At 45.0% G+C, this 12,377-nt stretch overlaps 1 protein-coding gene across 23 annotated transcripts in view; it reads left to right on the forward strand.

Moving 5' to 3' along the window:
* The window catches only part of lola (longitudinals lacking), an 87,546-nt gene that overhangs the window by 11,710 nt on the left and 63,459 nt on the right, over positions 1-12,377 (forward strand). The window contains exons 5-6 of one of the 23 annotated variants that reach the window (XM_069036566.1): positions 9,325-9,420; positions 9,492-9,692. The exons of 16 other annotated variants lie outside the window; for them this stretch is intronic. In XM_069036566.1, coding sequence (XP_068892667.1) covers positions 9,325-9,420; positions 9,492-9,673 — 278 coding nt within the window. In that variant the 3' untranslated portion in view covers positions 9,674-9,692. Of the gene's footprint in view, positions 1-369; positions 1,144-2,293; positions 3,173-3,281; positions 5,129-5,766; positions 6,372-6,521; positions 6,989-9,324; positions 9,421-9,491; positions 9,693-12,377 lie in introns of those variants that run through there. 6 more of the 23 variants (XM_069036554.1, XM_069036545.1, XM_069036548.1 and 3 more) reach the window with 6 other exon arrangements.

Consider the following 12,377-nt stretch of genomic DNA (forward strand, 5'->3'; position numbering starts at 1 on the left):
TAAAATTTACCACCACAAGAAGACCCTGAGTCGGCATCTGCGCCAAGAGTGCGGACTGGAGCCGGTGCTGCAGTGTCCGCACTGCCCCTACAGAGCCCGCAGGGCCTACGTGCTGGCCTCGCACGTCAAAAACCACGTCTTCGTCTACCAAACTGTCTAACTACTAGAGTACTAACTGCTGTGTGTGTGAACGTGCCATTATTTCCTCCCAAAGATTTTGTACTAGTCATTACTCTGTGTCTAACATTAGTGTTGTAACGTCTTCTCCAAATAAAGCGATTTTTGGGACATTTTTATTTCTTGCGTCCGTCTTGGATCTTGTTGTGTCAGTGTCGTAGCGTAGCCTCCCACTAAATCTCCAATTAACAGTGTGCCTTTCAGGCTTAATCGAGGACCCTTCGTTGTTGTCAAACTCTCTAGATCTGCAAGAAACCCTGGTCGAGGAGATCCCGTCGTGGACCATCCAGGTCATATACCCCGAGGACCGCAACCCCGACTCGATCCTGTCCGAGACGGACACCCTCATCTCCGTGGAGAGCGTCCAGGAGGCGATAGTGGAGGAGGAGAAGCCGATGCAGGAAGTGGTGGCGACCGAGGCGCCGGAGCGGGCGAAGCGCCCCACTCGCGACACGCTGCCCTACGCGGACTGCTGGACCCCCAAAGGCTACACCTGCCCCAACTGCCAGAAGATCTACAACGCGCGCAAGAACCTCGCCAGACACATCAACTCCGAGTGCGGCAAAGAGCCGCAGTACGCCTGTCCCTACTGCGAGTACAAGAACTACCGCAGGAACGAGATCAAGAAGCACGCCAAGAACAAGCACCACTTGTTGTTTACTTAAGTGTTGATTTGTTGTCGCTTGTAGGCTCCAACTAGAGTAGGCCGTACCAGTACAAGTAAGCTTGTTATTGTTGTAATACGTTGACAATCTCTACTGCTTCCAAGAAGTAAAGAGTAGGATTAGGGGGGTCTTCGGACCTGACCGTTAGAGCTAGACGACTAGTTGTGTTGTTGATGTAAAACTGCCACTCCAGTTCGATTGATTTTGCATTTATGTATAGCGAAATGTAAGACTACCTCCCATATTTTTGTAGAGACGGCAATATTTTGTAATTTATGCGAAATAAAGAGTTTCATGTGGATACGGTTGTCTTCTTGCTGCTGCGTTGCCGGGTTTTGGGCCCCATCTCCGCCAGACGAGACAACACCGACTTAACGACGCATTTTGTTGTAGGGCTTAAAAAAATTGCCTGCCAGCAGTGTGGTAAAAGCTATGTCGCTAATAGCTCGCTGAGGAGGCACTTAAAATACGAGTGTCAAAAAGAACCGAGATACGTGTGTCCGTGGTGCTCGAAACGAACGCACCTTAAGAGCAATCTGATGCAGCACATTCGTTTGGTCCACCACCAGTCCACCTGCGATATAAATTCGAAAATGCTAGAGATGGACGACGTGAAATAAATGACAGACACTCTTTGTAAATAAAAGACTATTTGTTGAGTTCATTTTTATTTTGCGCCGCTGGATCTTGAGTAGTAGACAAAAGAGCAGTAGAGTGACAGTTGTGCTTGAGCAGAGACGTGAGTATCGGTCCGGTGCGGACCACCTTGGTAATATGTGTTTTCTCTTGTAGATAGCCGCTTGCACCCTTGTTTGAGATGTGGACGCAAATACACTAGAAGGACGAATCTTTTCAGACACATAAAAGTGGAGTGCGGGAAACGGCCGATGTTTCAGTGCCACATCTGCAGCGCCGAGTTCAAGTACAAGCATGTTTTGCAGAGACACGTGTTGTCGAGACATTCGTACAAATGAAATAAACTTGTAAATTGTGATTGTTGTGGTGTTTTTTGTCCCGATCGTTGCGCTCGTTTTTGCCTCGAGACTGATCGTGCACGTTGTATTTTTCAGCGTTTAAGTGTAAAGCGTGCGGGAAGGTGTACAAGCACCAGGCCTCCCTGTACAACCATCGGAAGTACACTTGCAACAAGGAGCCGAAGTTCTTTTGCTCGGGTTGCGCGTTTTCGACCAAGTACTCGCACGTGCTGAGGAAGCACTTGCTGAAGCACGGCGTGGCGGCGCACGGCGCCGAGATGGTCAACTACACCCGGCGGGAGGCCCCGCCCCAGTGAATTAGTGTGTAGAGACGCAATAAAGCCGTACAGCCCCCGAGTTTGCATTTTTCTTGTAATAATTCGCCCACTCTAACCAGTAACAGTCGTAGGGATCTAAAGTAATTAATTAGCCTAAGGCGGCGTCGTGTGTCGATGATCTAACATATTTTTTTTGCAGGCCTCCCCGTCAAAATCGAGTTGAAAGAGGAGGAGCAGGCCGTAAATTTGTTAAACCCCTGGTTCGTGTGGTCTGACGACGATAAAAAACCGAAACGGAAATCGACCCCGTCGAGTAATCGGATTCGCGGTCATTTCGCATGCGAGCAGTGCGGTCGCAGTTACATTCGGAAGGACTCCCTCCAGCGACACTTGACGTACGAGTGCGGCAAAGAACCGCAGTTTCAGTGCCCCTTCTGTCCGCAGAAGTGCAAACGGAAGGCCCACCGGATCAGGCACATCACGAGGGCCCACAAAGACAAAATCGGGATACTGGAGGAGAACAACCCCGATCTAAAAATAATCAAAAGCGAACAGAGCTTCAAGTAGTGAAAGGGACGCTCGCTCGACGAAAGCCACTGCCAAATACTTGTGTTGTTTCGTTCCGGTCGAAGAGAAAATCTCTAAGTCATGACTTGCAGCGTCGAACGGGGCGCGGTGTTTAGTTAACAAAACATTCGCTAGCTTATAATTTATTTCGTTAATTTAATTGTGTCTAATCAGTTATTGTTAGGGTATTGCGCCGGAGCCTCTGCTTGCTAGGTCGGCGATAGATAAGCGTTCCTCGAGTGACTGACTCTTCCGTCACGTCTTGCGCGGTCTATACAGTTATTTCGCATAAGTTAAGTATTAATCGTAGTTCTGTTTTTTATTTAAACCTACCAATAGCGCGCGCGCGAGAGCCGCTCGCTCGCGTATTCTGATCGGATAGAACCAGATATTACTTACACCATGTCAGCTAGTCTAATATTTCTACATCACCCAATAATAGTATTATATTTTTTGTAAAGGCCTTGTATATGGTGGCGGTATATGCTTTGAAATATAATGTTTCACGTTACCCTTGTTTCTTTTCACGTCGCTCCTCGTCACGTAAGATAAGCCATCTCTTGTAAATAACTTCCTCCGGCTCCGCTTGTGACCCTCGCTAACATATTTTTCTTTTTCAGCCCAAGATTTGCGTGTTTCTCGCCCGTGGGAGCGCTGGCCGTCTCATCTTGCCCTGCCAATGATGCTAATGCGTGAAAGCATGAAAAAGTCGATGATTCAGTCGGTGAATCGGTCCTCCCTCGATCTAACCACCACCTCCCCTAAGTCTAGGAATCGGACTAGTTTAGATGGTACCGGGTTCGATTGCTCGGTTTGCGGTAGGATTTATAAGTTGAAAAGTTCGTTGCGCAACCATCAGAAGTGGGAGTGCGGCAAGGAGCCCCAGTTCAAGTGTCCCTATTGCGTCTACAAGGCCAAGCAGAAGATGCACATGGCGAGGCACATGGAACGCATGCACAGAGAGATTGACTATTCGTCCGTCAAGACGGAAATCGCCGTCAAAAGTGAGAGCGGCGACGCCGAGTAATTTTAAATAGGATAGGAAGGAAAAGAGATTGAAAAGAAGTAATCATCGAGTCGATTCATCAAGCCCGGTTCTTGTTGCACCGCAGACACGTACGCGCCATGTTGTTATAACTAAAATACTCCTCAACACGTTCCTAGACCTCGTAAATATGGAAACAGTTTTGTACAATACAACGGTTATGATCCTCCTTTAACAGTAATTATAATAATAATAATCAAACTCTTTCACTATGCTGCCTTAGGCCGCGGCGCGGGACGCGCCGCGGCGGAACCATTTTGTGATACATGAAAAATCCGACAATATTCAAGACTGCGCTGTTACACATCACTCTTTGTTTGTTTGTTTTTTTTTTTGGATATGATTTTACTGTTCCTATTCGGTTTTCGACGGTTTTGATGATATTTTTGGTTTTTTGTTACTATCTATGCACTAGTATTTTGTAATTTTTGTGAAAAAGAATATTTATATGTGATAAAAACGATAAAATATGCTCTTTACGATGATATTTTTATGTGAATAGTTTACCTAAATGAAGTGCCTCACATAGTTAAATGTTCCTTGAAGTGTATCTCTAGATATAAGTTACCTTTTATCCTTTTTACACAATTTTGTGAAATATTTTTATATATGATACGATCAAGTTGTTGTTTACGTATTCGCTTTTAAGGTTATTTGTTTAGTTAGGTGCTTGCGCATTATAATTTTTTTAATTGTGTTAGCCAGGTGCATCAGGAGGACGACCGGAATAAGCTGTAAAATAATCCCAAACGATTTCACCCTCGCCGGTCGTTTTTCTCCGCTTCAAAATACATATTATTTTATTATCGGTAAATGACGTGTAGGAATTATTATGTAATGATATGCCGAACAATTAGGTCACTTATCAAATTTTCGCTTGTTTATTTTAAGGCAGCTTGTATTATAAAAATTATCTATGGAATAATTGAAAAAAAATAATTTGTATATTTTCATTAAAACATGCTTTATTATCTTTAAGGAAACTAGGTTTTAAGTAAATTTATTTAATTTTATGCGTATCAAAGGTGACGGGATATATTTTTCAGAAGAAAGTACTATACAACAAAATATGCCCAAGCCAATTTTTTTACTATAATACTCAACAGAAAAATGTGATTTTTTTACCATTATTGTAATAGTTTATAGTTCCTTTACACTGTCACATATCAACAATTTTGTCTTTAAACCAGAATCGTTAATTTCCTATTCAACTATTTTTTTTTTGCTTTTTTGTTTGTTTTATTTTTACTTATACAATGCTTTTAGGTAGCGGTAGAAATTACAATAAAGAATTCAAAACAATTCTTTTTAATTAATTTTATAATATATTTAGCCCTTTCTGTTGTAGGTTTGCGTACTCCAGAGGTTGTTGTTACTCTCTTGTAAGTTCATTCCAATAAAACTTGTCCTATGAATTTAAAACTTCGACTGATTTTTACACCCATCGTGACGTTTTTTGTTTTGTTTTTGTGTTGTCGCAAGATAATGACTTCTCTGTTGTAGGACCCTTGTTTCCCTGTGAAGATTGTGGCAAGTCGTACAATCGCCTGTGCAATCTGAACAGGCACCGGAAATACGAGTGCAAAAAACAGCGAAATTTCCATTGTCCTTATTGTAGTTACGCAGGATACCAAAAGACGCATGTAACGCAGCACGTCGAAAGGATTCATTGCAATAAAAACCTAATCTAACACTCGCTTGTAATGATTTTTCACACCGACTCCCCCCAGACTTCTTTTACTGACTCTTTGTTTTTGTTTTAGATCAGAAGGGCGACTTTCAGTGCGACTATTGCAGCAAGACGTACCAGCACCGCTCCAATCTGTTCCGACACGTCAGATATTATTGCAGGAAGGAGAAGTCGTTTTCTTGTCCTTACTGCTCCTACGCCGGCTTTCAGAAGGCCCACCTCATCTCGCACATGACCAGAAGACACCGCTCTGAACAGTACTTGTATAGTGTACACTCGAATAAATAATAAGAAACGTACCTTTTGGTTTTTGTTCTCATTTCCGACAGATTCAGGGATTCGACTTGGTTCTGAAGTATTGGTCTTTCAGGTGGTTCCAAAGTACCGCAGTCCACGGCCAAGCCCCTGATCAAGATTTTGGCCGTCGAAGACCTGAAGAACGACAAGATCGTCGCCAACATCAAGAAAGAGTTGAGTCCGCACATTCTGTTTGCGAAAAAGGAGGCGTCGAAAGTGAAGAAGTCCCAAAGCGAAGACATCGGTTTCGGGCGAGACGTCAAACTGGAGACCGTGGAAGAGACGGTGTCGAAGAGAGGCGCGGAGGAGAGGAAGAAAGTGTCTCGGGAGCACAGACTGTCGGTCGAGAGGATGAAGCGGTTCTTGTCGATGAGTCCCGACACGATGCCCAAGCCCCAGAAGAAGAAACTCGCGTGCGAGAGGGACATCTCGCTGATCAAGTTCCCGGTGGACACTTTGCGCTGCCAGAACTGCGGAGTCTTGTACGAGAGGGCCAAACGTGGCGAGCACGTCGCCCAGTGCAAGAAGAACGCGCAGAGGGTCAAGTACGGCTGCACCTCGTGCTCCTTCACCGACACCAGCATCAAAGAAGTGCAAACTCACATCAGAGTTGCCCACTCGAAGAAATAACATGTAGAGTAGTTGTTGTCGTTTTTTCAATAAAGTTGTCCACCCGAGCGCCATTTTTTTGGTAGAATACATATTTAGTCAGTTTCGTTTGGTTGTAGCAGTTCTGTTTGTTTAGTTTTTTAGCGTAGCGTGCATGGTGGTACGTTGTGTAGGGTTTTCGTTTCGTTTATGGTTGCGTTATCGAGTTTGTGCTTTCAGATTGTTATAGTTCAGATCAGGAAAATAGGCAAACGAAAAAATCTAAAAAGGCCCCCCAGCCTTGGGAGTGCTTGGACGGGTCGGCCCTGAGCGAGCTGTTCATGTGCACGAAATGCACGAAAACTTACCGACTGAAACATTCCCTGACGCGCCACATCCGGTTCGAGTGCGGAAAAGAGCCGATGTACGCTTGCAAATTTTGCCCACGCCGCTTTAAGCACAAGTACGACCTGAGCGTCCACGAAAAGACCAAGCACTTGCACGTCGACGCCAAGAAAAAAAATAAGACTAACCTCGACACGGGCGACCTCGCTAAGGTCTCGCCGAAGTAGTCGGCGCCACGCAACGTTTTGTACAACATTTTGAGACTGATTTTTAGTTCCAGTATTACGTTTATTTGTAGTTCTAGTTTTTATTTTCTTACCACGAAGACTGTCACATTTTTTTCAATAAATTTCTCAAAGCAACACTCGAGTTTTGCAATTGGGTCGCCAAAGAGCAACTGACAGCATCGCTTGAGCAATCTGTTTTTCTTGTAGGGTACCACTTCTGTCCGCAGTGCGACAAGTCCTACCGTCGGACCGACTCCCTCCGCCGCCACTTGAGAAACGAGTGCAATAACAGCGGAAGATTCTCGTGTCCGATGTGCGAACGCATTTTCAAACACCGCTTTAACATGACAAATCACATGCGAAAGCAGCACGCGATCGACTAAATATTTTCTTACCTACCAAAAATTGTTGCAATAATAAATTATTCAGGAAACTGTTAGTGTGTTTTTTTACTGAATTTCGACTCGGCCAAATTTGTTTGGTGAGGTAAAAAAAACTGCACACTGCTCCAGCTCCATTTACATCGAGTTAATTTTTAGGTTCCTATTTAGAGGACGAAATGTATTACTGCCCAAAGTGCAACAAGCGGTACAAGTACAAGCGCAACTTGAGCATGCACCTGAAGAACGAGTGCGGCAAGGAGCCCAAGTTCCGGTGTCCGTACTGCTTGCACAGGTCGCACCGGAAGTTCAACCTTAACCTGCACATCAGACACATCCACAACATCGACGGCGACATTTGAAAGCGCCACACTGTACCGTTGACGAAATAAATAGCATCCGAAACGACCCCGTGTTTTATTTGGAGTTGATGTCATGACCGCAGACTGTTGTTCGTGGCGCCAGTTGAATTGTGCGATTGTTTCAGGTTCGAGGGTGACTTGTCCCGAGTGTAACAAAACGTATAAAAACGTCAACTGCATGATCACCCATCGGTACCAGGACTGCGGCAAGGTGCCGAAATTTCAGTGTCCGCACTGTAGCGTGATCACCAAGAGAAAATTCGACCTAAAAAAGCACATGCTGAAGCAGCACAAGCACCTCGTGGCTTCCGATACCTTTTGATATGTTGTATTGCTGTGTAAAATAAACCAGGTCCTAGTGCGTACCCTTGTGACGATTTTTTCTTTTCAGATGTTGTTAAGGTACCTTGCCCGAAATGCAGCAAGTTGTACAAAAACCGTAACTCTCTGTCGACGCATTTGTCGAGAGACTGCGGCAAAAACAAAGACTATTCTTGTGATTTGTGCTTCGAAGAGTTCCGCCGGAAGGAGCATCTTCGCAGCCATTACGTGCGGAGACATGGGAGAATCCTCAAGATCGTGAACAAACCGGTGTTCACGTCGTATCGGATGCAGTGAAGTCATCGGTGCGTTTCTTGGCGGTTTTCGAGATTGTCGCCTCGTTTGTGTTAAAGTTGGTGGTTTCAGGTGGAGGATACGCCCCGGTGGTCTGCAGAGAGTGCAATAAAATCTATAAAAACTTTCACACGCTGAGGATGCACCGCAGGCAGGACTGCGGCAAGGGCAAGCAGTTCAAGTGTCCCGAGTGCGCGCGCACTTTCAAGAGGAACGCCCACGTGAAGAACCACCTCGCTAGAATACACTCGGAATTGTTGTAACTCCAAATGAACCATTAAAAATTCTATTTTTCAAGAAATCTCTCTTTTATTTGGTCAACACAACTGTGTCGGGCGAATTGAGTGACTTTTTGATTTCAGGAACTCTTCTTCCAGTGTGACAAGTGACACTTTCGAATTAATTCCGTTCTTACTGTCGCAATCGCTCCGCCTCTCATTCCCCGTCTCAATTCTTCTAATTATAAGTACCCAAACCTTGTGCTTTGTGATTGATGATGTTGGTTATTTTAGGGGTGCAATGCCCACAGTGTGGCAAAATCTACAAAAATCAGAATTGTCTGAAAGCGCACTTGTACCAGGACTGTGGAAAAGCGAAACGGTTTCAGTGCGACTTCTGTTCGTTACAGTTCAAACGGAAGCAACAGCTCAAAACCCACACCAAGGTCCATTTCAAGCACCACACCTTCAAATAGTACCCAATAAAGATTTTTCTTTTTTATCGTTTTTGTTTTCTTCTCGTTACCCGAGCGAGGTGCATGAGCGAGCTTCCACGCCAACCGTCCTCGTCTGCTCCTGTAATGATTCTGTCGTTCTGTTGTTTTAGATTTATCGTATGGTCCTTTACCTTGCCCAAAATGTAGCAAATGGTACAAAAACCAGCATTGCCTCACCTCGCACATGTCGCAAGACTGCGGAAAAGCGCCCAGATACGAGTGCACAATCTGTTACAGCAAATTCAAAAGGAAATATAACCTCAAAACGCACGTTATATCTGTACACAAGACTTGATCATTTTGCAACTCTCTAATAAATATTTTCGAACGAGGACTTGTTTGATTTTAGTGTGTACTGCGCGCACCTCTTCTTAATTGTCACTTGTCGTTCTATTGTAGGTGGCGCTCGTTGTCCGCACTGCAAAAACGAAATGGCCGTCCTGCCGCTCCAAAACTGGGGAAGCGACGTCCAGTACAAGTGTACTGCTTGCTCGGGTAACTCCATTGACCACAATTTCTCACTTGACATTTCGAAAATGTTTTATTTGCACCGTCATTCGTTGTAGGTGGCGCTCGATGTCCCCAGTGTAAAAAGTGGTACAAAAATTCGTCGAGCTTGGCGGCCCACCGGTCCCAAGACTGCGGCAAGGGGGCCCAGTACCAGTGCTCGGTCTGCTCGAGCAAGTTCACCCGCAAGTACAGTCTCAAGATGCATTTGTTTTCTGTACATAAGAAGCCGACTCAGTGAATAAACACATAACCAAGCACTCTGACTCTTATTACTCGCTTGCGTGTTATTCGTGTTCTGTTATAGGTGGCGCTGCTTCCAAGCGTGAAGTGACAAGTACTGTCAGATTAACACACGATGAGTTAAATCCGTTAGAGGTGGCGCTGCATCCGCAGTGTGAACTGACAAGTACTGTCCGAATACACGCTGAGTAATTTTTGTTTTCATTTTCGTTCACGCTTGGCTTATTTGTATTGTTGTATTTCTTGTAAAGTCTGTTTGTCTTTTAGGTGGCGTCGGTGTTGCCTGTCCAAAATGCGAAAAGTTTTACAAAAACCTTGGCAGTCTTCGATGTCACATGACGCTAGACTGCGGCAAAGGACGCAACTACGAGTGTCAAATCTGTCACTTAAAGTTTAAACGGAAGCAGCACCTGAAAGATCACGTGTCCACCAGACACTCACATTTTCAATATTGTTAAAGCTAGTGCGATCCGGCCGTGTGAGTTTGCGAACACTAAACGACCTTCGTTTTAGGTGGCAACAGGATCTTTTGCCCCGACTGTAACAAACCCTACAAAAACATAAGGACCCTGAGCACGCACCGTTGGCAAGACTGCGGAAAGATCGCGCGATATCAGTGCCACCTGTGCAACACTAGATACAAACGGAAGTACGACTTGAAGTTGCATCTCAGCCTCAAGCACACCTGGGGCACGGTCTGATCGTGCTTCTGTTGATTACACAAATACATTTTATTTATTTTTATGGAGTTTTTTATTATGAGTTACTTGATTTTCCTCCGTCTGTCGTGTGAAGGTCAAACCGTTACAAGTCGTTTGTTTTTAGCTGACAAAATGTTCTGTCCTAACTGCCACAAATTGTACAAAAACATCACGACGTTAGCGGCACACCTGCGCCAGGACTGCAAGAGAGGACTCGACTTCCAGTGCCACCTGTGCCCCTACAAGACCCGCAGGAAGCACAATTTGAAACAGCACATCCGCAACAGGCATTCGGCGTTAGTGCCGGAGACACCAGTGCCTTTCTGACTTGTTAGTGTATACTGAACAATAAATTTTGCAACGAACGATCTATTTTACTACCACATTACCATGACAGGGCGTGTCTAGGCCGTTCACTTGTCTTTGTTTTCTGCACAGGTTGTCGCCCATTTCTCAAAAATGTGCTTTTAGGTGTCACGTACATGTGCCCGCCTCAGTCGTTTCCCGGAAGGCCAAGAAGAAAGACTTACAGGTGCTTGGAAGCGTCTTGCACTTACGTCACGTCGATCAGGTCCAACTGGTACCGACACGTGAGGAAGAGACACCAGATCCTCAAGGATCTGGATCTCAAGCTGAACATAAACAGATGTTTAACAATAAATTATTCGTAGAGCGAGGAAGTTTGATTTTGAGCGCCACTCGTTGCACTTCGGAAACTTCTCGAGCTAAAACTTGTGGTTGTAGGTGGCGGATCCGCTAGATGTCCCAACTGTTTCAAGGTTTACAAGAATTTGCCCACTCTCAAGGTGCATTTACACCAGGATTGCGGCAAGAACGTTGTCCACCACTGCACGATCTGTCAGTTGTCTTTCAAACGAAAGTACAACTTGAAACGTCACAATTTTTTTGTACACAAGAAGTTTCAATAAATTTTTTTCGGGCGCGGGACTTTTACTTTAAGAAATGCTTGATTTGTTGTAAATAATTGACGCCCGCGAACACATTTGCTCGGTCGCCATAATAATGGAGGTTTTTTTCCAGAGCATGCCATCGTTTGTCCGAATTGCGGCAAAACGTATAAGTACAACACTTCGCTGTACAACCACCAGAAGTACGAGTGTGGGAAAAGCAAGTCTTTTAAGTGCTTAGTGTGCAATAAAGCGTTTTGGCACAAACAGTCTCTTAAGAACCATGTTAATTTCAAAAGGTGTAAAATAAATAAGGTGCCGGACATCTTCGAGGTGATGCAGCAGCAGTACCGAGAAAAATCCGAGACCGATTAGGTATTCCACTTGTGTTTGATTTACTAACCCCACTCACCCCGTGCGCAGCCTCGCCGGAACACAGACCCTTCTTAACGTGCCTCCCTTTTCAGATTACACCGAAGTCGGGGGTCGGTTTGTCTGCGCGCGCTGCTCCAAGTACTACAAACACAGGGGAACCATCCTGCGGCACTTGAAATACGAGTGCGGTAAAGAACCCAGGTACCAGTGCAGTTTGTGTGCTTTTAAGTGCAAGAGGTACGACCACTTGTACACGCACATGAACTCGAAGAAACACAAGATGGCGGCGGTCAGATAAGCGCCGCGTTCAGTATTATTGTGTCGCCTTTACCAATAAAATTTCAATCCCACTCGATTTGTCTTCTTGTAATGCTGTAGTCGATGTCTCGCGACTGTTGGTTCGTTTTGTACAATGTAGAATGCTTGCAGCGAAAACTGCGCGCTATGGGTATCATTGCGGGTGTGGAAAGTCGTACAAGCACCGAGCCTCGCTCCATAACCATCGCAAGTTCGATTGCGGCAAAGAAACAGGAAGGTACCAGTGCCACCAGTGTCACGCCAAATTCTACCACAGAATATCGCTCGTCAACCACCTTCACTTAAATATGTGTCAAAGTATTGTTAAACGTTAGAAATAAAGTTTGAGACACCGAGCGTAAGTAATTTCCAGTCCGACTCTAACGCTTCACACTAACCGCACTAACACGCTTTGGTGGTG

This window comes from Tenebrio molitor, chromosome 1 (assembly GCF_963966145.1).
Source record: "Tenebrio molitor chromosome 1, icTenMoli1.1, whole genome shotgun sequence".
Classification (NCBI taxonomy): Eukaryota; Metazoa; Arthropoda; class Insecta; order Coleoptera; family Tenebrionidae; genus Tenebrio; species Tenebrio molitor.